This window comes from Prionailurus bengalensis, chromosome C2 (assembly GCF_016509475.1).
Source record: "Prionailurus bengalensis isolate Pbe53 chromosome C2, Fcat_Pben_1.1_paternal_pri, whole genome shotgun sequence".
Lineage (NCBI taxonomy): Eukaryota > Metazoa > Chordata > Mammalia > Carnivora > Felidae > Prionailurus > Prionailurus bengalensis.
In genome coordinates, this window is record NC_057350.1 from 103,182 (window position 1) to 126,363 (window position 23,182).

The window sequence follows — 23,182 nt, forward strand, 5'->3', positions numbered from 1 at the left end:
TGGAGTGGGGACCCCAGAGGTGCTGCTGGCCAGACATGGGGATGAGGGCCAGGGGAGCTCACAGTGACAGGCAGTGAGTGAAGGCTTGCATCTGTCTCAGGAGCAATGGAGGTGACAATTATTGCGGATATTCTCGGTATTTTACTGTATCTGCCTAATGACCCTCTGAAGAACATACATTATTATTCTTACACATGGGGAATCTGAGGCATGGTGAGGTGGAGGCAGAGTTAGGTCTTGAAGCCATAAAGTCTGGGGTGATCAAGGGAGAGACTTGGGTTGTGAGTCCTGGGACCATCAGATTCACTGGTCTGGAGCTTAGAAGAGAGGCCTGAGGCCCTTGGGGTCATCAGTCAGTGTGGGGTTATGGGGTTAGTCTGTGAGAGCTGGTGGGCAGACAGACCTTGGAGAAACCTCAAGATTCTCTACAGGGAAGGAGGAAGGAGGGGGGGCAGCCTGAGAGCATCTGGTTTGTTGGGAGGGGACCCAGCCCACTGTGAAGGTGCAGACCTGCACGCAGATGTCTGAAAGGCCACGGGTCCCAAAATGAGGTGGCCATTCCTCTAGAGAAAGGTTGAGTGGAAAGCAACTGTCTCTAGGAGGCAAGAGTGGGGATTTTCTTTCTTCTCTGACATCACTGCAAGTGGTCTGTACAAGGAATGTCTTGATTGTGCAATGGAAAAAAAAATTTTTTTTAATCAAAACAAGCCAAAATAATAAAGTAGTGCTCCGCAGAGCTCTAGCCACCTTCCCGTCCCCGCCTTCACCGGCTCACTCGGCCCAGCTTCCGGCTCCAGCAGCGTATGTGCTTTTGGCAAAGAGTTTTCACACGATAGGAACCCTCAGAGAATTGCTCCACACCCCTGCTGCTCCCCGTTAAGCTCCATGACTCAAATTTTGTTGCTGCATTCAGGGGAAGTCTAGTGAAGAAAATGAAATCTGAAAGAGGTCCAATAACCCTGTCCATTTTTATGGTTGTTGTTGTTGTATATTCTGTGCAATCTACCTCCCTCTGCTTGTACATAAAGTGACACTCTTGTTACTCAGCAGGTGATCCGGGGAGCTGTTGAGAAGAAAACAGTGGCAGACTTCAAAATTTAAAGGAGCTCTTCCAATTTTCCTGATCCTTACAGGTAACAGATTTGCTTGCCTGCTTAGGATAATGTCTTCAAAGATGCAAATTTATTAATTAGGGTCACATGTACATTCTTGCATAAATAGGATATATAGCTGCCACCTTTTCTCCACGCTGCATGTTCCACAGGTCACCAGATCCCACTGCTGCACCAGCTGCTATGTTGGCATAGCTCCAAGGGCACCCTGTCCCCACCATCTCCTGGAGATAATCATTTTCCTTGATTTCTGGTTTACTTTTAATGGTTTCTTTTGGAAAAATAAATATATGTATGTGTGTGTTTATATTTTCTCATACAAAAAGTAGCATACTAATACACTCTTTTGTACCTTGTTATTTTCACTTAACAATATATCCTGGGAATCAAACCAAATCAGTCCATAGAAACTTTCATTTCTTGACAGCTACATGGTATTCCATTCTACGGATATATGAGAATTAATTCAGCCAGTCTCTTATGGGTGAAGGATATTCCAGCCCTTTGCTATTACCAAGTACTACCTCAGTGAAAAGCTTTATACATATTACTACTGCACGTTTGTGCAGGTGCAGCCTCAAATGTTAACTTTAACTACTGGGGTGTGGATGTTGTCTGAAACCCTGTGTGTGTGTACGAGGAAGGAAGAAAATGTGATGTGTGACTCCCTTGGAAGGGTGGCTTGATGTCTCTGCAATAAACGGTCTTATCTGTTGAAAACGAAGAAATGAACAAACCTTGATAGTCTGCTCTGGGTGTGAAAAGCATGGCTCCCAAGGCTTGGAGGGAATCAAAGAAACAAAGATGCAAGTGGCTTTGTCTAAGAAAGACACACAATCCTGAGGTGGGAGAGGACACATGGCAGAACCAGGTAGGACCAAGAGAAAAGCACTAAGAGTTCAGTGGAGGTTTGGGCTTCTAGAAACATGGTAGCCAGAGGCACAACTGTAAGTATTGTAAACACTGCTCTCAGGTGCTCTCACAGCACCCCCTGCCGACCTCAGAGATGCCCACCGCACACACTGAGTAAAAGCCATGTAAATATCAAAGAATAGGGTGGCCTCAGCTCCCATCTGTATTCCAACAGAAAAATTACTTATGCCCACTTTGCATAAGCTACATTTTGTTCATATCCTAAAAATTATCCCATCCAACAACGCAATATCATGTCTATGCTTCAGAAGATGTTTGGGGGACTCACAGCATCTTACAGGGTGAGGGGTCAGAACGGACATTAGACACTGCTGCTCACCAGAGCACAGGACTCCCAGGCAGAGGCTTCAGCAGGGGTCTCAGCAGGAAGACAGACGAGCAGACTGCTCAGTGTCCATGAAACATGTGGGACCCTCAGAATGATGAAGCGCTAAGGGGGGGAGGGGAGGCGGGGGGGGCGCTCAGCCGCAGGAGCAGTGGGATCCAGAAGCTGCCACTGTTGTGCCCCCAACTGCACCCCAAGGGTGGACCCAGGCTCCCAAACTACAAAAAAGTGGCTTGTCTGTGCTGCATTTTGCAACCTAGTAACTAAAATGATGCTCTGCTCAACATAAGCCCTCCTGAGCCAGCATGGAGCTGCCCACCTGCCCAAACCCTGCAGGTGGCAGAAAAGATATGCTTTCACTAAATAGGTTGTCCATAGCACCTCCACAAACCAAAGACCCAAAACATGAAAAGTAAGTGGAACTTGCATTGAAGGAGGGAAAACCATAGCCCGAGAGCACGCAGAATGGAACAAAAGGTGAAGTGGCCCGGGTTCGAGTCAGCAGGTGTCTGGTACAAGGTGGGAGCTGGGGCACCTGACAGAATGATCAGTGTGGATCTCAGGAGCAGACACACTCACACCACAGACTGCACACACTCACACACATGTGTGCAGATTGGACAGCGCACTCAATGGTATTAGTATGAACAGATCTAGAAAGTAACCTTTTGTAAAACCAAGTTGCTACCTACTGTCATAGTATACCTGTGTCTCAAAACAGTCATATTTACACAATAATGACTAGAAAAAGGTACGTACATACCTACACATGTAAATACATAAATTATAGAAATAACGTCTGAAGGTGTTTGCTGCTTTCTTATCTTACCTGTATGAGACTGATTTTTATTTTACAAAGTTTGGTTCATGGTTTCAGTGATGAGCAACAAAGGCAAATGTGGAAAGGGATCCTTCTAACCACTACGGAAATTACTATACTAGTATTTTCACAAGGCATGTTGAGAAAATAAGCCAAATCCAGACAGGTAGGGTGGGGTACTCAGTCAACCAAAATCATCATGTCTCCATCAGTTCTTGTTGCACAACAAACTTCTCCAAAAATTAATGGTTTGTGGGGTTATTTGAGAGGGAGAGCCAGGGAGAGCAGCAGAGGGAGAGAGAGAATCTTAAGCTGAGCTGAGAGCATGGAGCCCAATGTGGGGCACGATCTCACAACCCTGGGATCATGACCTGAGTTGAAATCAAGAGTCAGACACTCAGCCAACTGAGCCACCCACGTGCCACCAAAAATTAATGGTTTGAAACAAGGATCACTTATGAGTTCAGGACTGTGGTTAGCGATCCCTCTGAGTCAGCTGAAATTCTCTGGCTAGTAGTATCAGGCTCACTCCCACATCAACAGTCAGCTGGCACTCCACAACAGGGTTGGCAGGCTGAAGAATGACCCCCCAAAATATCAAGTCCTAATCCCTATAAATGTTGTCCTATATGGAAAAGTGATCTCTGTGGATGATTAAATTGAGAGTCTTCAGATGGGGACTGTCCTGGAAAGCATTTTCCTGGTGGGCCCTAAATGAGGGTCCTCATAGGGAGGGTCCTGGAGAGAGGCTCCAGACAGAGCAGAGGAGGAGTTGAAGATGGAGGAGGAATAGAGCCATGCTATGTTGCTCTAGAAGCCGGGAAAGGCCAGGAGGCTGAGCCCCACTCCACACCCTCCCCACCTGTACCCCAGCTGAGCCTCCACAGAGGATGCATAGCCCTGTCGACACGATGGGTTAGTCCAATGTGACTGATTTTGGACTTCTGACCTCTAGAAGTGTAAGAGGATACATTTCTGGTTTTCAACAAACAAGTTTGTGGCAATTAGTTACAGCAGCCATAGGGACCTCACTTCTGACTCCCCGTTCATGCTAGCTATCACTGGGCCTGGTGTCTCCAGCAAATGGCCTGGGCTTATTCACACAGAGGTGGGCAGCAGAGGATGGCAGGCCCAGTGTAAAAGCACTTTTCAAGCCACTGTCTTCTTGGCCAGAGAAGTCATGTGGACCAGCCCAGAATCCATGGCTGGAGAGGAACAGATTTTACAGAGGCAAAGTCACATGGCAAAGGGGCACACTTACGGGGGGGCGGGGGGGGGGATTAGTAACTGCTCTGAAATCTGCCACATATCAGCTCCTTCGTCTCCAAAAGCAAGTCAAACAGACTTCCAACACTACAGTCCCACCTTCCAGTGCCTCCAGTGCCCTCAGGGACTCTTTCTCCTTCTTGGAACAATTTTCCAGAGCGCAGTGCTCTGGCTCATGAGCACACTGGGGTGGTAACATCACCCTTACGGCTCCACGGGATGGCCCACGGCAGCTCTCTGGGGATGGAGTCCTGTGCCCAGGGCTCCGGGCAGCTCCCTGAGCCCATTCGCTCTGCACCCAGTGGAGATGGCACCACACAGACATCACCCAAGTTTGCTGCCCGCATCTTTGGAGTGGTGGCCACCACAGCCTGTACCACACCAGGGCCCAACAGAGCCACACCTGGGGTGGCAGAGGAGCGGGGCCAGAGATGTGAGGTGGTGCTGGACAGCACACACCGAGGTCCCACAGGCACAGTGGCCCCTCCTTTGATGGGAATGGCAGCTCTGACCATTTCTGAACTGTTTCTGCTACTGTCACAGAGAGTAGCTCCTGGCTTCTGCGGAGACAGATGACTTTACTGACCTCATCAGTCACTTGGCCACACTCTAGTGTTCTCACTTTTTGTAATGTGGATAAGCTAAGACTTTTCCAAATCTTTAAGTTCTGCTTTCTTTTTGCTTAATAATTTCATCTTTAAGTCATTTCTGTCTTCTCACATTTTGTTATAAGCAGTCAGGAGCAGCCAACCCACACCTTCAACACTTTGCTTAGAAAGAGCCAAGTACCCAGTTTCATCACTCGCAAGTCCCACCTTCAACAAAACCCTAGGATATGAACCCAACTGAACCTAGTTCTTGCCACTTTGTAACAAGGATGGCCTTTCCCCCAAGCTTCCCATTACGTGCTCCTCCTGGTTTCTGTTGCAGGCCTCATCAGAATAACCCTCACCCCCCACATTGCCACCGACATTCTGGTCAGGATTACTCAGCAATTCCTCTGGATTAAAGCTCTCTCTACACCCCTCCTCTTTCCCTTCTGAGCCCTCAACAGAATCACCACTAAAAGTCCAGGCACAGCAGTGGCTTTTTCTAGCTCCTCAGAACACTTGCAGCCTCTACCCATCACCCCATTCCAAAGCCACTTCCTCATCTTTCAGGTGTTGGTTACAGCAGCCCCTCACTCCTCTGTACCGATTTCTATCTTCATCCATTTGCTGCTGGAACAAAATAGCATGGACTGGATGGTTTATAAACAACAAAAACTTATTCCTCCCACTTCTGGGAACTATGCCCCTGCTCCCCATGGAGGTCTTATCCCTGCCCCTACATTCCACAGTCATTCCCACCTCAGGACCTTTGCTCATACCATGCCTCTGATCTCAGCATCTCCTGGATCTTCCCAGTGCTCGGCCTCTGTCATTCTTGCATGTGTTCAGATGGTGCCTGTGGAAAAGCAGCCCTGGCCATCCAGGGGCTGTGCCTGTGCACCCACAACCCCCCACTGGCTGGGCTGGCCTCATCCGAGCTTTGCTGCGCTGCATCTGAGTGCCTCCCTTGCCAGACTGTAGGCTCCAGGAGGAGGCATGCTTCCCATCTTCTTCACAGCTATGTCCCCAGCACTGAGGGCAAAGCAGCTCAACATTCATCAAATAAATAAACTTCAGCAGTTAAGGGATCAACCCAGGGAAAGTCCTTGGTCACCTAGGAGTGACAGGGCTGTGTGCCATTGAGCATTTTGAGTGGTTTTTTCTTACTTGGGGCGGGGGCTATAAATTCTTCCTGGACCTTCTCTACACTACCAAATCCAGTAAGAGTATGTGAGAAGCAGTATTGTGCCTGGACACCACCCCCCCCCCCAACCCCCGCCCCGCGTCCTGGAAACTGTGAGCCAGCCGCACCTTCTTCGCAGGCCTCCCCAAGGGCTCTGTCACGCTGTGTACTTGGGAGCAGAGGCTGGGGTGGCCTGGATGGGTCTGTCCCTTTAAAAACAGCCCTGTGTGGTTCTCAGCTGGGTCTTGGCTGTTTGGTGGGTTCACTCTGCAGCTGAGTCAGTGTCACTAGGGCTACATCACCTGGGGGCTCACCGGGGGTGAGTGGTGACACACAGCCTCTCTCTCCCACCCAGGGGGGTTTCAGGAGGCGGGAGCAGAGGTTGCTGGGAGAGGGAGAGCCAGTCAGCCCGCTGGCGGCTGGGTCAGGCGACCCCTCACTTCTGCAGCAGTCGCAGGCCCCGCCCACGTTCAGGCCCGACAAGGTCACGGTGAGGAGAACAGGTGGGAGGGAGCTGGTGCCACCTGACTGACCAGGCCACGTGCCCTGGGATCACAGCAGGCCTGGCCACTGTGCAGAGAAGCCCCCGAGGCTGTTTCCCCAGCAGCCGCCCACCTTCCTCCACAGCTCAGAGGACCAGGCGGACCCGGAGCCTGCACCCATCATCCATCCCAAATCCTGCCTGCCTGCCCCTGCCGGTGAATCCCATGAGCTGCTGGAGGACGGGATGGGGTGGCGGTCCTTGAGGCCGGGACTGTAGACAGGCCTCCTCCTCCCCTCCCCCTACTACTTTTCCGAAAATAAACAAACCTCACTTCAAACAAAGTCAGGAACCCCTGAAGGGGAAAGAGCCTCACCACTGCGCAGCTCAGCAGAAGCGGGATCTCCTCTCAGGGGCCAAAGCAAGCGGCCCTCGCCTGCAGCCAATGAGAAGCAGCCACCACCCTCCAATGGGCTTTCGTTCCAAAGCAGCCCCGCCCACCCCCTTCTCTATAAAAGAGCCTCCCCGGGGTCGTTGCCCAGATTTGCATGTGCTTCTCCGCTGCGTCCTTTCCCTGTTTTGCGGTTCCCCTGTTGCTCCCGGGTAAACCCATTTTGCTGGTGAAATAACCGACTATATTATCTTTTAAGGCCAACACTTTCCAGGCTGTGAATCATCCAGCCCTGCATGAAAAGTAGAGAAGCCAGCTTGAGGTCTTCAGTTTTGTCTCTCATCTGTTTATTTGGTGGCGTACGCTGAATCAGTTAACAGTGTTAACAGTGTCATAAGTCACTAAGATCCGTTGTTTTGTTTGTTTTTGCTGGCTACATGGCCTTAAGAAGCAACCAATAAGGAATTTTGCCCTTCAAAAAACATTTCTTATTTGCTCCTAAGCCTATTTTTGTTTGATGTTGCTTCGGGCTTTGCAGTGCTATATAACCCACTTCCTGGGTTTTCAGACAAGACATGAAACCCAGGAAGCGTGAAATATGTTATAAGAACAACCTGGGAGGAAACCCACCTGGTCACCAAATTGGCTTCCCTTTATTGAGATGTGTTGTCTGTCAGGTTGCATCTGAGAAAAGTATAAGATGTTTTTAAATGTTTTCTGCTGAGTTTCATAAATATGCTTTTGGAACAATTTAATGTCAATCTTATGTAATCTACCATTGATCTCAATATGTGATCACACTATATTATGAGGTTTGTAAAATGTTTAGATTACAAGGTCACCTGGCTGGCTCTGTTGGTGGAGCATGTGACTCTTGATTTGGGGTTGTGAGTTAGAGCTTCATATTGAGCTATTTTTTAAAAAATAAAATTTTTATTTTATTGGTGGCCCAATTGGTTGGACATCCAGCTTCGGCTCAGGTCATGGTCTCGCGGTTCATGGGTTCAAGCCCCATATCAGGCCATCTGCTGTCAGCGAGGAGCTGGATTTGGATCCTCTGACTCCCTCTCTTTCTGCCCTCTTCCTTGCGCATTTTCTCTCTCTCTCTCAAAAATAAACAAACATTTGGGGTGCCTGGGTGGCTCAGTCAGTTGAGTGTCCGGCTTCAGCTCAGGCCAGGATCTGGCAGTTCGTGGGTTCAAGTCAAGTGTCAGGCTCTGTGCTGACGGGTCAGAGCCTGGAACATGGTTTTGATTCTGTGTCTCCCTCTCTCTCTTCCCCTGCCCTGATTGCACTTTGTCTCTCTCTCTCAAAAATTAACATTAAAAATTTTTTCAAAAATAGTTAAATAAGTAATTTAAAAAAATAAAGAGTATAAATTATTTTTAAAAAGAAACTCTGAAAGGAAAATGCAGAACTGATGCTATATGCATTCACTAATTCCTGAAAAGTTGGATTAGCTCATCAGTTTGCATTGAATGGAAACACTGTTCAAATTTGTGAAATGTTTATTCACAATTCCAAGTATTTTCTGGAAAAAAAACAGTTATTCATTCAACACATATAAGTATTACAAGAGCTAGGATACATCAGTGAACAAACATGTTGCCCTAATGAAATTTATGTCCTAGTGCAGAGATGGGAATGTAGAAAGAATAGTTGGGTTTATTAAGGAACAAACTTGGAAGCGTGTGACTTTTGTCTTGTATACAAAGGGAGTATGAGGTGCACTTGAAAGATGCCTAAAAGAATTTCAACAAATACAATTTTACCAACACAAATTCAAACTGTTAAAATATTTTTTTAAACTTTTTTAAACTTGTATTTCTTTTTGAGAGAGAGACAGAGCACAAGCAGGGAAGGGCACAGAGAGAGGGAAACACAGTATCTGAAGCAGGCTCCCCGCTCTGAGCTGTGTCAGCACAGAGCCCAATGTGGGGCTCAAACTGGGGAACCACGAGATCATGACCTGAGCCGAAGTCAGATGCTTAATTGACTGAGCCACCCAGGCGCCCTGTAAGATTTTTGATATGGAAAGTCAGTACAATGTGTTAATAGAATTATTTATATCTACTTATACGTATATGTAAACATGCAAGTTTTTAATATTTACTAGGTTTACTTATTTTATACTTTTGTTGATGAAAATATCTAAACATACACAAAAATAGTGCAATGGGCCTCATACACATCAGCGGCTTAGACAATCCCCAGCATTTTGCCATAGTTGTTTCACCAATCCTCACCTTTCTTTTTGCTGGAGTAATTTCAAAGTAAACCCCAAACATCATGTCGTTTCACCTGCAAAACCATCAGTTGCATCTCAAATAAAAAAGACATTTTCTTACCTGACCACAATGGCATTTTCACACCTATGAAAACTCACCCTAATTTCTTAATGTCAGTTTGTGCCTATTTCAAATTTAAACTTCCCATATTGTCCAAGAAAGAAAACGTTCTTTCGGTTTTATTCATTGGCTTTATTATGATCAGGACAGTGGCACGCACACTGTATTTTGTTCCTGTGTCTCCTAACCCTCTTCCTGCCACAGCTCCCTCCCAGCCCACCCCACCCCCACCCCCTAGTGTGAGTGCAGACAGGATCTGTCCTGTCACTGCCATGTCAGGTGGCTGAGTCATGCATCCCCCAGAATTCCTAAATCCAGACCTGGCTTCTGCAGATGCTATTTCACTAGTCCTTCTGCCATCTGTGTTTCCTGTAGAGTAGAAGTTAGCTCTAAATGTTTGACTAGATGCAAGACCCTTTTTTAAAAAGAATATTTAAGTAACTAAATATGTTCTTTAAAAAATGAATGGTACTTGTGATGGTTAATTTTGTGCCAACTTGGTTAAGCGTATTTAGTCAAACATTGTTCTAGATTTTTCTATGAAGTTATATTTTAGATGTGATTAACCCTTAAATCATTAGACTTTGAGTAAAGCAGTTAACCCTCTCTAGTCTGAGGAGCCTCATCCAATCAGTTGAAGGTCTTAATAAAGAGAAGACTGATCTCCCCGGAGAAAGAGAGGCTTCTGACAGCAGACCACCTGCAGACCTGAACTGACCTGTTCTGGTCTCCACCCCATGGGGAGAGAGGAGAGGACGCCAATATGCACAGATACTGATGACGAGGATAAAGGTGTAAATAATGTAGATGGATATGTAAATAGAGAGAGATGATACAGATACACACACATAAACCCTATTGGTTCTGTTTCTCAGGAGAACCGTGACAAATACAGTACTTTGTAAGGGAATTTTAAGGGAGAATATTTCAACAAAAATAGCTCCCCAAATTATGAAAAGGGCAAAATGAGACATCAAATTAATAAAAGATAATGCTGAAAATATTGAAGTTATGCTTGCCCCCTTTTTGTCTCTTCTGTTCAGATTGAACTTTGATGAATTTTGGAGGTCCGCTGCTACACTTGGTTGGAAAAGAGTGAACTGTTGAGGGCTACAGCCGTGTTTTCCTATTTACTTATTTATTTTAGTAGAACTCATTTAATATTAATTATGTTCTAGCACACTAAAAACAAACACATTTATTCCTGCTAGGGCTTCAAGCAACCTCTACTTTTATGTATTTTTTAATGTGTAGCCAATTTCCTTTTTGTAAAGTTGGCGATAATAATATCGGCCTTAGGATGCTACATACAGAGTCTGGCCCCAAACAGATCATCAATGATCATTGCCAATGATCATCATTCTCATCAGCGTCACTGCAATTCTGCTCTGAATCCATGCTGAGCTCCTCACATAGCAGAGAATGCATTCACTCTGGTGTGAGTGTATGAAATGGCATTTTAGTTTTTTAAAAATGGGACTCTTTCCCAGGCCACACTTAACAGGACTCCCAGCTGATGTGGCCAATCTTCCCCCAAAGCCAACCTTTTGCTCTCCCCAGAGGTCCCAGCTCCTCCCGCATTACTCACGGCCCTCTGGGCTGTGTGCAGTGGAGCAGAACAGCTCAAATGAGGTTCGTGCATTAGGGAGAAAGCAAGGGCTGCAGGGCAATGAAGAAACCTGCCCATGCCTGCCCGTCCCCACTCCTTCCTGACCCACAAGGGGCCTTCTCTTAACACACCCGAAATTACCATCTGTCACGCCAGTGCCTGTCACAACATGTGGTCAGTCGGGTGCCTGCCTGGCAGCTTGGCGACCTTGGGGAAACCTCTTAACCTCTCCAAGTTCCATTTATTAATCTGTAAAAGAGGGATAATGTGACTTTCAGGGCTCTGTGAGCATCTGCATTCATGAGTGTGAACGGAGCTGACTACACCAAAGAAAGCTCAATAAAGGCAAATGGACAGATAAATAGACAAACAGACGGATGGATGGACAGAGGGACAGACAGACGGCTGGATGGAGTGTATCTCTTGCCTTGCAGATTCCAACACATTTCCATATACCTGATCCTCACTACATCCTTGTGATAAGGGCAAGGAAGGTGAAGTCTGCTTGAAAATAAGGCCACCATCCCAAGACCCTGGAAACCTGGCTGGTTTCCACAGTGACTTGCAGCATATCCTGCTTACTTCTCACCACGCTATGAAGTTGAGGACATGTGTCTTGTGTTAGGTCAGTATTTCTTGCATGAGTAATGTATGGACAATTTCCAAAAAAAAAAAAATTTTTTTTCACTAATGTCAACCTAAATTATCTTTATCATATAACTTAAATATATGCTAATATAAACCCAAAACAAATGCATAAATTGAATACCAATAAACCCTTGTGCCCGAGGCCTCCAGGCTGCCACAAGCCGCAGTGAGGGGGTGGGGGTGGGGGGGGGAGTTCCCAAGATGAGCTGCACAGCAGGAGGCCCTCCCACCTACTTCCTCAGGTCTGGTCCAGGACCATCAGGCCTTTGTATGGACTCTACTTTGTACTTTCCTAATTTCTTGTGAAAGTAGAGTGGCCCTGGTCACAAGATGGATGCTGGGACACAGCATCGATCCCAGATGGGCTTCTTTCAACATGTTGGGTCATCACAAAGATGACGTCATGATCTTTAAGCTCCCAGGAGAAATGTGCAGACAGGCAAAGGGCAGCATCTAACCCAATGCCCGCCCTGGCCTGTCCTGGCCCTTGCCAGGGCAGAGCCACGAAGTCACCCTCTGACCTTCCTACCCTACAACTGTCCTCACATCTGCCCTTTCTTGCTCCTGGGGAGGGGATATCCCCAAAGCCTCCTCTCTTCCCACACAGATAGCTTGCTGTTCACCCAAGGCAAGTGGTGCATGCAGGCCCTGCTCAGGGCATCAGCCCTGCTGTGCCCACTGGCGGCTCTGACCCAGGACCTGGCCCCTCCCTGAGGGCTGACCCTTGCTCCAGGGCTGGCAGGGCTGCCGAGGTCCTCTGGCATGGCCTCGGATGACCAGCAATGTGCTTTCCACCTGTCCTCTCCTACCTGGAGGCTGACCTGTAGGGACAGCACCAGCAGGCTCCCTGGCCCTCAGTTTCCATTGTTTGGAGACTAGCCTTGTCCCTCTCTCTTGGGAGGCCCCCCAGCCACCTGCAGGTTTTCTCATAAACTCTACACAGGAGCCCGTGTGCAGAGATGGGGTCCCGGCCCGGGATCCCAGGTCCCAGATCTGCTGGGGTCCCGGCCCAGGGATCCCAGAGCCTGGACCCCCTCTTCTGCTCTCAGCAGCCACTGGCCAATGCCTGAGTGTCAGCCTTGGGGTAGAAGGAGGCCAGAGTTCACTAGCTCTGCTCGTCTCAGGGAAGGAATATAAATCTTCAACAGGACCAGCCAGATGAACCCAGGCTCCACCACCTGACTAAGGGGCACCCAGAAGCAGGGAAGCTAAGGAAGCCCCTCTGGACCCACCAGGCAGGGGTGCAAATTCGTTCTAGAGGTGTGCGGGGGCCAAAGCCCTTCAGCCATGGCTCCCTGTCCCTGTCCCTGTCCCAGCCCCTGCCAGGCACAACATGAGGTGGGGATGCTGGGTTGGAGGCCACGAATTTCACTTCCCCCACAAAACCCATGGAGAGAGGAGGCAGTGAGGAAGGAGGCCCATGCAGGGTCAGTAGGAGGAAAATAAGGACCTAAGTTTCCGTGTGGGGGTCAGTCACCAGTTTATCTGCTGCTCCTTCTTGCATTGCTCCAAAGACAGTGGGCAGAGCTGATGGGCACAGAGACCCCTCTGCTAGCCACAGAGCACAGCAGTTGTCCCGGGGACACCAGTGAAATGTCGGGAGGGCTGTCTTCAGGGCAACAAGGCCAAGAGCAATTGAGGCACAGTTGGGAGTGGGAGACTGACACAAAGCTGGAACTTGACCCAGGTAAACGCCCAAGTTCTATTTCCAGGCTCCAATTCACTAAAGAACCCTCCAAGAGCCTCCTACTTAAAGGAAAAGCACACCAGGTACTTCCACAGACAGAGAACCTACTGGCTTCAATGGGCTGCAAGAGAGCCAAGCAGTGTGCCTCAGTGAGGGTGTCCACAGACAGACCTACAGTCCTCTGCTGGTGGACACAGGCTCTCAGTCCACCCATGGCCAGCGTCCTCAGGCCCCTCTGCCTCTGCACCAACCGCCTTCCACAGTCAGGTTTATACCTATGCTGTGCCTGGACCCACCTCAGCTGTAGGGTGGGGAGGGAGTTCCTGCCCTTGGTGCTGGCTGTGGGGTGACTTGTGTGGAAGAATGGGCCCCGCAGGGCTGAAAACACCGGTGCTGAGTGTGGGCCTCTCATCCCCTTTGCCGAGCAGGAACGTTCACACTCAGAGAACCCCTGGTGAATGGATTGGCCAAGATGAAGGAAAAACTTGAGAGGCCGGACCCAGGCCAGCAACAGCCCTTCAGACGCCCCAGCCTATGTCTGCCTGAGGCAAGGGGGAGCCGAGAACCTGCTGCTGCAAACCTGCCGTCGTCTGGCAGAGAGATCACGGTGGCTGGTAGTCCTGCGGCCTGGGGTCTCATCTGAGCTCACATGGCTGCACACACATTAGTTAGCTCCCTGCTGGGCAAAAAGGCTGCTGATGGAGTCGGCAGCTGAATTCCAGAGAAAGAAGCCCTGTGCACCCGGTCTGGACCCCTGGGGCGCCATCTGCATGTGTGCCAAGCATGTTTTGTAAAGAACCAGCCAAATGCATCTCACACGAGGTCTTCCTGTCACAATATTGAGATTGCTTCGTGGCCTCTGGGGTCAGATGCTCACAGCTGTCAGTTCAAGGATGCAAAGGACTCGGTGCACAGAAACCACAGAGCGGGGACCAGGACCAGTGAGCAGACAGGTATTCCTAAACACAACTTGCCCCAAGCAAGGGCCAATTGCTTGTCTGCCCAGCTCCAGAGCCAGAAAGGAATGGCAGCTAGGACTCTGGAGAAGGGCTGGGAAAGCTACTCACTTTCAGGGCGTTGGAAAGCTACTCGCACTCTGGATGACATAGGATGAGGCTCTGCAGCTTTTTCGGCTCTAGCTAGAGACTCTGAGGGGCTGAGGCGGGGAGGACCCTGGGAGGACCAGTGCCCAGAGGCTGCGGAGACCCCGACCCCACAGGGCCTTTGCACTGTTACCCTTTGCCTGCAGAGCCCACTTTCCTCAGGCCACCTTCTCAGATACGTGTCTTCTACCTGCCCTCTGAACTACACCCAGACTGACAGCGTCTCTCACTCCTGATGTAAGCATCCAGAACATTCTCTTCACAGCTGTATACCATCACCTGACCTGCTGAGTTTGTTGGCTTTGTTCTCCAGAGTGTAGAAGCTCTCTTATGGTTGCTTTGTTTTCTCGATGGATATGGAAAGCATGCCCATCAGCTCAGACTTGGGGCTTCAAGGAGGGCAGGTGCGCAGTGGTGACACCACTGATGGGTCCTGGCCCGACCAGACCCCAACAGACCCAGAAACATGTTTGGTGTAATGTTACCATGAATGAGAAACCATATTTTAGAAACATTTGAATATTCGATTTGGTGTAACATGAGTAGGCGTCTCTTCTAAGTCTTTTTTTAATATCATTTTTAGAAATGGACAAATTTTAGATTGCATCTATTATCTAATTAAAACTTATTGTAATGTAGCCACACATTTCTTCCACCCTCAGTTTTAGGTTTGTAAGTATGTACACATGTTCTCACTAAAGATAAAAAGTACATTTTTAAAGGTTATTTACTTATTTGCAGGGGAGAGGGGAGACAGAGAATCCCAAACAGGCTATCAGTGCAGAGCCCAACACAGGGCTCAATCTCATGAACCGTGAGATGACCTGAGCCTAAATCAAGAGTAGGGTGCCGAACCGACTGAGCCATCCAGGCACCCCAAAAAGTGCATTTTAAGTCTAGATAAGTAGTGTACCATTCTTTAACCAAAGGAGGAGGGGGTGTTTCATTCAGTTACATTTCCGAGGACTGCAGTCAGAGCCGCACAGGTTTTCCTTGTCCCTACAGACGTGCTGCAGAGAGAGCCCTGGCTAGACTCCAGATGTGCTGCAGAGAGCAAGCCCCACTGACGAGAAGGGAGCACCGTGAGGACCAAGCCCCCGTGCACCCAGACTGGGCTCCCGCCTGGCACAAGGGCTGTGTGCTTGGCGCCCCTGGGCAGGTCAGGGCTTCCGGGGAGCACTGCCTTTGTTCTTTGGTTGCGATAGGAACCCTGAGTCACAGGATCAGCCAGGGAGATACCCTTTGCAACTTCCGCCAGCCCTCTGACACCCACTCCTCTCCATTTAGGACATGGCTGTGGTGAGGGGTAGGTGGTGAGAGGGGGACCCTCAATTCCATGCCACTGTGGCCCTGCCCCAGTTGGTGCGCCAGCTGGAGACAGAGCTGTCTCCCCGATGGTGCCTCACCTGTTACTTAGGACCGTCACCCTTTCCCTGGATTCCTCCCCAGCCTGGCCCTTCTCGCCGTCTGCCCACTCACCTCCAACGCCCAGAGGACGGTGGCCCGGTGGGGCTTCATGGACCCAAGCCTCCTGCGCATCCTCACAGGGCTGGAGTCTCAGCCTCTCCTCCTGGGAGATCTCCACATTTTACAGACAAGCTCCGACCATATCTGCAAAGTGACCTCCTCCTCCCGCACCAGATCACCCAAGCACAGTCTCCATCCTGCTCCACTGCACCAGCCTGTGGGCTCACCCATCCCCCACTTGGTTTTCAGTGGTCCCTGGCCGTCCCAACCATGTGTTTGCTCCAGGAGCCACACTGACACTCAGTTTCCTTGGAACCCATGGCCACAGACACCCTATGACAACAGGTGACTCGGCAAGTTCAGGCAGTTCTTCTGGGCTGCGCCTCCCACTTGGTGCTCCAAGGGATGTTCCATCCTGCTGGCTTGGGTCTGCCTCCCCTTCCTCCTGTCCTCCAGGGTGGAAGCTCATCTGTACCATCTGCTTGGTGTCTCCCAGGTATTGAAAAAAACCAGGGGCTCTGTACCCTGAGTACCCCATACTCACCATGGCCATGGCCAGGGAAGCACCCCAGGAGCCCAGGATCAGACATGGAAGAGAGGGCAGCAGGAGGTGGAGAAGCGGTCATGGGACACAGCGAAGCGGCGGCACAGGTGTCAAGAAGAATGAAAAATAAAGGTTGTAGAGTCGGCGGGGGCACAGCAAGTAGTCTGCTAGCAAATGTGTGACTGGAAGCCAATACGAAGAGAGAAAACAGGGCAGAAACAAGTAAAGCAAAAATCTCCAGAATGTTCTAAGGCTGATGAATAATATCAACCCACAGATTCAAGAAGCTCTGTGAACTCCAGGCTGTTTTAAAAGTTAACACAGAGGAGCAACAGTTGGTTAAGCATCTGACTCTTGATTTCAGCTCAGGTCATGATTTCACGGTTCGTGAGTTTGAGCCCCACATCAGGCTCTGTGCTGCCAGCACAAAGCCTGCTTGGGATTCTCTCTCTCCCTCTCTGCCCCTCCTCTGCAGTTACTCACTTTCTCTCTCTCTCTCTAAAAATAAAATAAAATAAAGATAAAAAATAAAAATTAAAAGTTTGCAGGGCACCTAGGTGGCTCAGTCAGTTAAGCATTCAACTTCGGCTCAGGTCATGATCTCACAGTCCGTGGGTTCGAGCCCCACCTCGGACTCTGTGCCAACAGTTCAGAGCCTGGATCCTGCTTTGAATTCTGTGTCTCCCTCTCTCTCTGCCCCTCCCCCGCTCACACACTCTCTCTCAAAAATACATAAACATTTAAAAAAATTAAAAATACAATAAAATTGGGGTGCCTGGGTGGCTCAGTTGGTTAAGCGGCCGACTTCGGCTCAGGTCACAATCTCGCAGTCCGTGAGTTCGAGCCCTGCGTCGGGCTCTGGGCTGATGGCTCGGAGCCTGGAGCCTGTTTCGGATTCTGTGTCTCCCTCTCTCTGACCCTGCCCCATTCATGCTCTGTCTCTCTCTGTCTCAAAAATAAATTTAAAAACAGTTAAAAAAAATACAATAAAATAAAAAGTTTACACAGAAACAATGTGATAAAAATGCTGAAGACCAAAGCCGCAGAGCAAGTGTTAAAAGCAGGAGGAAGGTGGGTTTGGTGGCAGAGCCACCAGCCAGGAAAGGGAAGGGCACCAGGGCCCTCACACCCACCACCGTCTTTCCCTCCCCAGAGAGCAGCAGGGTGGGCTGCTGTCCCAGTGGGTATCCGACCAAGGAGGGTCAAGGGTCCTGAGGAGCCGGTGGAATTTACCTCGCTGGGTTTTAACCCTTTTGTTCCTCCAAGTTCTCCTCTGGAACGCAGTGTCTACAATGTGCCTGTCCCGTCGCCGTTCCAGAATTCTGCCCCAAGGTCTGGCGTAGAGGTGGCTTTGGAGCAGGTGCTGGAATAGGTTGAGACTCTGGGGCTGTTGGGGCGGAATAAATGTATATTGCATACCAAAAGGACCTGAATTTTGGGGGCCAGGAGGCAGGATGCTATGATCTGAACTGTGTCCTCCAAATTCCGTATGTTGAAGCCTGTCTGCTCCAGCTGCCATAACAGAAGATCACAGACTGGGTGGCTAAGGTCATTTCTCATGGTTCTGGAGGCTGGGAGTCCAACATCAAGGTGACGGCATGGTGTCTGGTGAGAGCCTGTTCCGGTTTCCAAATGGCCTTCCCACTGTGCCCTCACTTGGAGCAAGGGACCAGGTGCTTTCTGGGGTCTCTTTTATGAGGGCACTAATCCCACTCATGCAGTCTTCATCCTCATGACCTAATCACCCCCAAAAGGCCCCAGCTTCTAACACCATTGCATTAGGGGATTAGATTTCAACACGGGAACTTTGGAGGGACACCAACACTCAGTACATATCAAAGCCCTAACCCCCAATGTATCTGTATTTGGAGACGGGGGCTTTAAGGAAGCAGTTAGGTTAAATGAGGTCACTGAGGTAAAGCCTTCACCCAGTTGGATGTGTCCTTACAGGAAGAGACACCAGAGAGCCCATGCTCCCTCTCCCCGCCATGGGAGGACACCTGGAAAAGGTGGCCATTTAGAACCAAACTGTCCTGGCCCTTGATCTCGGTCTTCCCAGCCTCCAGAGTTAAATTCCCGTTGTTTCAGCCACCCAGCCTGCGGTGTTCTGTTCTGGACACCTGAGCAAACTAAGAGACTTTAAATCCTGCTGACAGAACAAGCAGACAAAACTATCAGTCAAGATCTAAGTGTCTGAACAACACAACTGATAGACGTGACCTTAATGGTGTATTGAGAGCTCCATGTCCTCTTACAGGACACACCTTCTTCTCAAAAACTTGCGAACACCACTCAGGTTGTTGAAATCACTCAGGTTGTTCTCTGACCGTGGTGAAATTGAGCTAGAGATTAATAAGGAAAAATAACTAGAAAATCCCATCTTTTGAAATTAAGCCAAAATTTCTAAAAAAAAAAAAAAAAAAAAAAAAAAAAAAAAGCCCATGGTACAACAGAAGAAATTGGAATTGGAATTAGGAAATACCTGAAACCAGGAGACACTAAAAGTGTATCGAGATGAGTTGTTGCAGCTGAAGCAGCTCTGGAGGAAAATTCAAGTGTCGGAAAGGAAAAAGTTGAAAACCAATGATCTAAGCATCTACCTCATGGGGGAAAATTGATCTCAACCCCCTCCCTCACATCAGTGACAGAAACCAAGGCCAGGTGGAGTGCTGATTTATGTGCCAAAGGTAAAAACAATAGAAGCTATGGAAGAGACTCCAGGAGAACAGCTTATAGATCTTGGAATAGGAGAAGATTCCTTAAACAGGACACAGGAGGTGTTACTCATAAGGAAAAATAATGTCAAACTGAACAAAATAAAACTTAAGAAAGACTTCTGTTTATCAAAATACTCCAAAGAGAGGGAAGAAGAAGCCAGAGTACAAGTTCACAGAACAAATCTTTGAAGGACTCCCAGCCGGATTACATCAAGAACCCCCACAAAATTAATGAGAAACAGACAATCAACCACTACATCCATACACCCACCAGGCCGGTGGAGATGAGAACCCCAGATGACAGCAGGGACTGACATGTGCATCGCAGTGCCCTGCAGGCCTGCCGTAAGGACATAAGGCTCTCTGACTGTGAAGGACAATCCGGCCATTCGTACCTGGGTAAACTCAAGTCCAGGTGTGCCTCCAATAGAAACGTGCACATACATTCATGCTCCAAACACACACCCGCACAGACCCCATTAGCTGAACACGGGGAACAATGCAGCTGTCCAGCAGTGGAGGAAGACCCGCGGAGAGTGGTACATAAGACAGCAGGACACCACACAGCAACATGAAGGCCACACGTGCACACAACCCACGGACGAGTCTCACAAACGTCACAAGAACTGAGGAAGGCAGACACAAAAGGGTACCATCTTACACCGCACAGGCTGCCACACCAGGCCACCCTGACTGAGCAGCTTCAACATTAACTTATTTCTCATGGTCTGGGGACTGGACATACATCAGGGCACAAGCCCATTTGGTGACCTGCTTCCTGGCTCTCAGACGGCCTCCTCCTACTGGGCCCTCACGTGGGGGCAGGGAGAGGTGCCCTCTGGACACTCTCCTAGATGGGCTGATCCCCCACTGATCCCATCGTGGGGGCCTCTCCTTATGGCCTGACCACCTCCCAAAGGCCCTGACCCCTAATATTGTCACTCTGGGGGTTAGTGTCCAACCTATGAATTTTAAGAAGACATAAACTGACTGAATACTCTTTGGAAAATAGACAATTTATAATTCCACTCATATAACGTTCAAAACCAGGCATACCAATCTACACTGTTAGAGGTTAGGCATAACCCTTGGAGGGTACTGAGTGGAAGGGGCACTTAGGTCCCTAGTGGGTTGAAGTGTCTTGGAGTGAGTGCGAGTTACATGGATGTCCACTCTGTGCAATTTCACCCATCTCAGGGCACGTGGGTGGTTCAGTCAGTTGAGACTCTGACTCCTGATTTTGGCTCAGGTCAGGATTTCAGAGTTTGTGGGTTCAAGCTCCATGTCTGGCTCCAGGCTGAGGGTGCAGAGCCTCACTGGGATTCTCTCTCTCCCCCCTCTCTGCCCCTCCCCTGCTCATGCGCTCGCTCGCTCTCTCGCTCTCTCTCTCTCAAAAGTAAATACATAAGCTTAAGAAAAGAAAGAAATTTCACCCATCTGTACACATGTGACCTATGCAGTTTGGGGTATATATTTTATAGTTCAATAAAAAGCTAATTAAAATTCAAAACAATACACACACAAAAATGTAGACACATACCTACAGGCATGGAAGTTTCTTCATATTAGATGAGAAAAGTTACAAAGCGATGCATATAGCATGATCCCATGCTTGTAAAAAGAACGTGTGTACACAGAAACAGGACACACGCCAACATTCATTTATTTAAAAATATTTATTGAGCACGTGCTATGTGCCAACACATAATTTATTTGGAAGACATCTCTACAACTGTACTATCCATGCAGAGTCCCGTCACATGCATGGCCACCGGCAGGTCCTGCACGGCTTTGTGCAGTCCCACATTCCGCATGGTGAGGGAGGAACCAGGGCAGCAAAGACACCATGAACACATGATGCGTGAACACTTTCACAGGCGTACAAGGTTGATGTGTGTGTGTGTCCTACGAGTTGTGAACTAGACCTAGCTTAGGGACACTGTGCCACCAACTTACCCACAAGCCAGCACTGTGGACACCTGGAAACACAGCCTACTTCTAGAGGACAGACACGGGCAGTGACAGTGGTGAGGGAGTTCCCGCCGAGCCCAAGCACAGCCGTCTGTGAAGGACCCCACGGACAGACTGAGCCCACAGCTCCGGGGGGTACCCCTGTCAGGCCGAGAGAGCTCACGGCTTTCGCAAGAACATGTGCTCACATCCAAGGACATCTTCATTCACTCAGGCTCATTCCTGCACTATCTGCACGCTGCTTCCCACAGAACTTCAACTGTCATCTCCAGATGGGAAAGACTTTTTCTCCAACCTGAAAAAGAAAACAAATCAATCAAATAATAAATCACTTTAGTCTGATTAACATGCAGGATTTCCTAAAAGTAATTTAATATTGTACAAAAGAATGACATTCAGAGACAGAATTTTTTTTTAAGGACAAACGTTAAAATTTTAACATAAAGTTATCATAAAACGGAGGGGGGTATGGGCTAGACGGGGAAGGGGCATTAAGGAACCTACTCCCGAATCGTTGTTGTACTATATGCTAACTAACTTGGATGTAAATTTAAAAAATAAGTTAAATTTGAAAAGTTATCATAAAACAAAGCATAAAACGGGTATTAACACATAAAGAGAAGCCATTTGATTTTCTTTTCTGTCCTACATTAACCCTGAGTCTGAGAAGAGAATCCTTTGCTCAACAGCCTCTGTGAGACATGATGCCAAAGGCCCCGCCGGGCCTCACCGTTTCACTGTGGCAGGGACGGCTCCTGAGGCCTCAAACTGCTGCCACGGTCGGAAGGTGACTCACGCCACACACCTACATCACCCACCACCTGAAGGCCCCCGCAGAGGGTCGGTCCCCAGCCCTGTTTCTCCACCGGGGCCTCCTGGACACAGGAAGGGGTGGCCCTAGCCTGGGCTGGGCCTCGGCCCCCACAGACTCACCTTCTGGCACCTCTGTTTCCTGTTCTGCAAATAACAGCATCCACTTCCCCTCAGGAAGGTTAGAAAAGTGACACAGACAGACAAGGCCGTGTGGTCTGGCCATTGTGATCACCACAGACCCGTCTCCCAGGACCAGCACCCTAGCACCTGATTTTACAGCCAAATATCTTACTTTCTGTGATGTGGGGTCCTGTGTGGAAGTGACGGACCAGCTCAGCGCCACGGACATGTGCCTCCTCCACACGGGGTTTCTCTGCAACACAACTGAGCCAGTGACCACATCTCCCATGAGGACAGAAACGGGCTCATCCATCATAAACAGCACCTGCTTCCAGTGGGTGGTGCTGCAAGACACAGGGTGTAGGGTCACCTCTCTGGAGCCTGGTTTTTCAGGCTGACCGCAGGACAGACATCCCCCGACTCCACGATCCAGACGGCCTTTATGGGTTGCCAGGATTGAGTTACAACCCAGCCAGGATCCAGCTCCTGGATGCTGCCCAGATTCCAGAAGGGTGAAGGAGGCTTGCCCTGGTGGCCCTAAGGACACACCGGTGGCCAGGCAGAGGGTACCTGGCCCCTTGCACCCTGGCACAGTAGGCATCCACCCAGAGCCCTTTGCTCGGTCTCTAAGCTGCCAGGGCCCGAGTTCTAGTCTGCAGTCCAAATAAGTTGTCATTCCTGTTGAGTCAGGCTGAAGGGGAGCATGGCAACTGTAACATTTGGGGGAAATGGTCACACTCCCGAGCTCGTCACTTTCTACCGGCTCTGACAGCATGGCTCAACTGCGCACTGTGGCCTCTGCCAGACGCCGGGCCTGCGCCCCACGGTCACACTCAGGGAGGTCCTGCTCCCTCCTGCCTCAACCACCATGAGGGTCTCTCCCCGGGCTTCAGAGAGCGGATGTCCCAGGCTCTGCACCCTGCCTGCCCCACACCAGCTGTGTATGGACACACCAGCGGAAGACTGCCCAGGCACACGACTGTCCACTGGGTTTTTAGTGTTCCTACTCTCATCTGTCCCAGTAGGATCTAGCAGGAAAGCTGATGGAGCCCTG

General features: G+C 49.3%; 1 protein-coding gene across 6 annotated transcripts in view; it reads right to left on the bottom strand.

Moving 5' to 3' along the window:
* Positions 1 to 20,881: 20,881 nt before the first annotated feature.
* The window catches only part of PRMT2 (protein arginine methyltransferase 2), a 71,857-nt gene continuing 69,556 nt past the window's right edge, over positions 20,882 to 23,182 (bottom strand). For all 6 annotated transcript variants that reach the window (XM_043593327.1, XM_043593326.1, XM_043593328.1 and 3 more), the window contains 2 exons: positions 22,301 to 22,472; positions 20,882 to 21,490 (listed from right to left, as the gene is read on the bottom strand). In XM_043593327.1, coding sequence (XP_043449262.1) covers positions 21,458 to 21,490; positions 22,301 to 22,472 — 205 coding nt within the window. In that variant the 3' untranslated portion in view covers positions 20,882 to 21,457. The remainder of the gene's footprint in view (positions 21,491 to 22,300; positions 22,473 to 23,182) is intronic.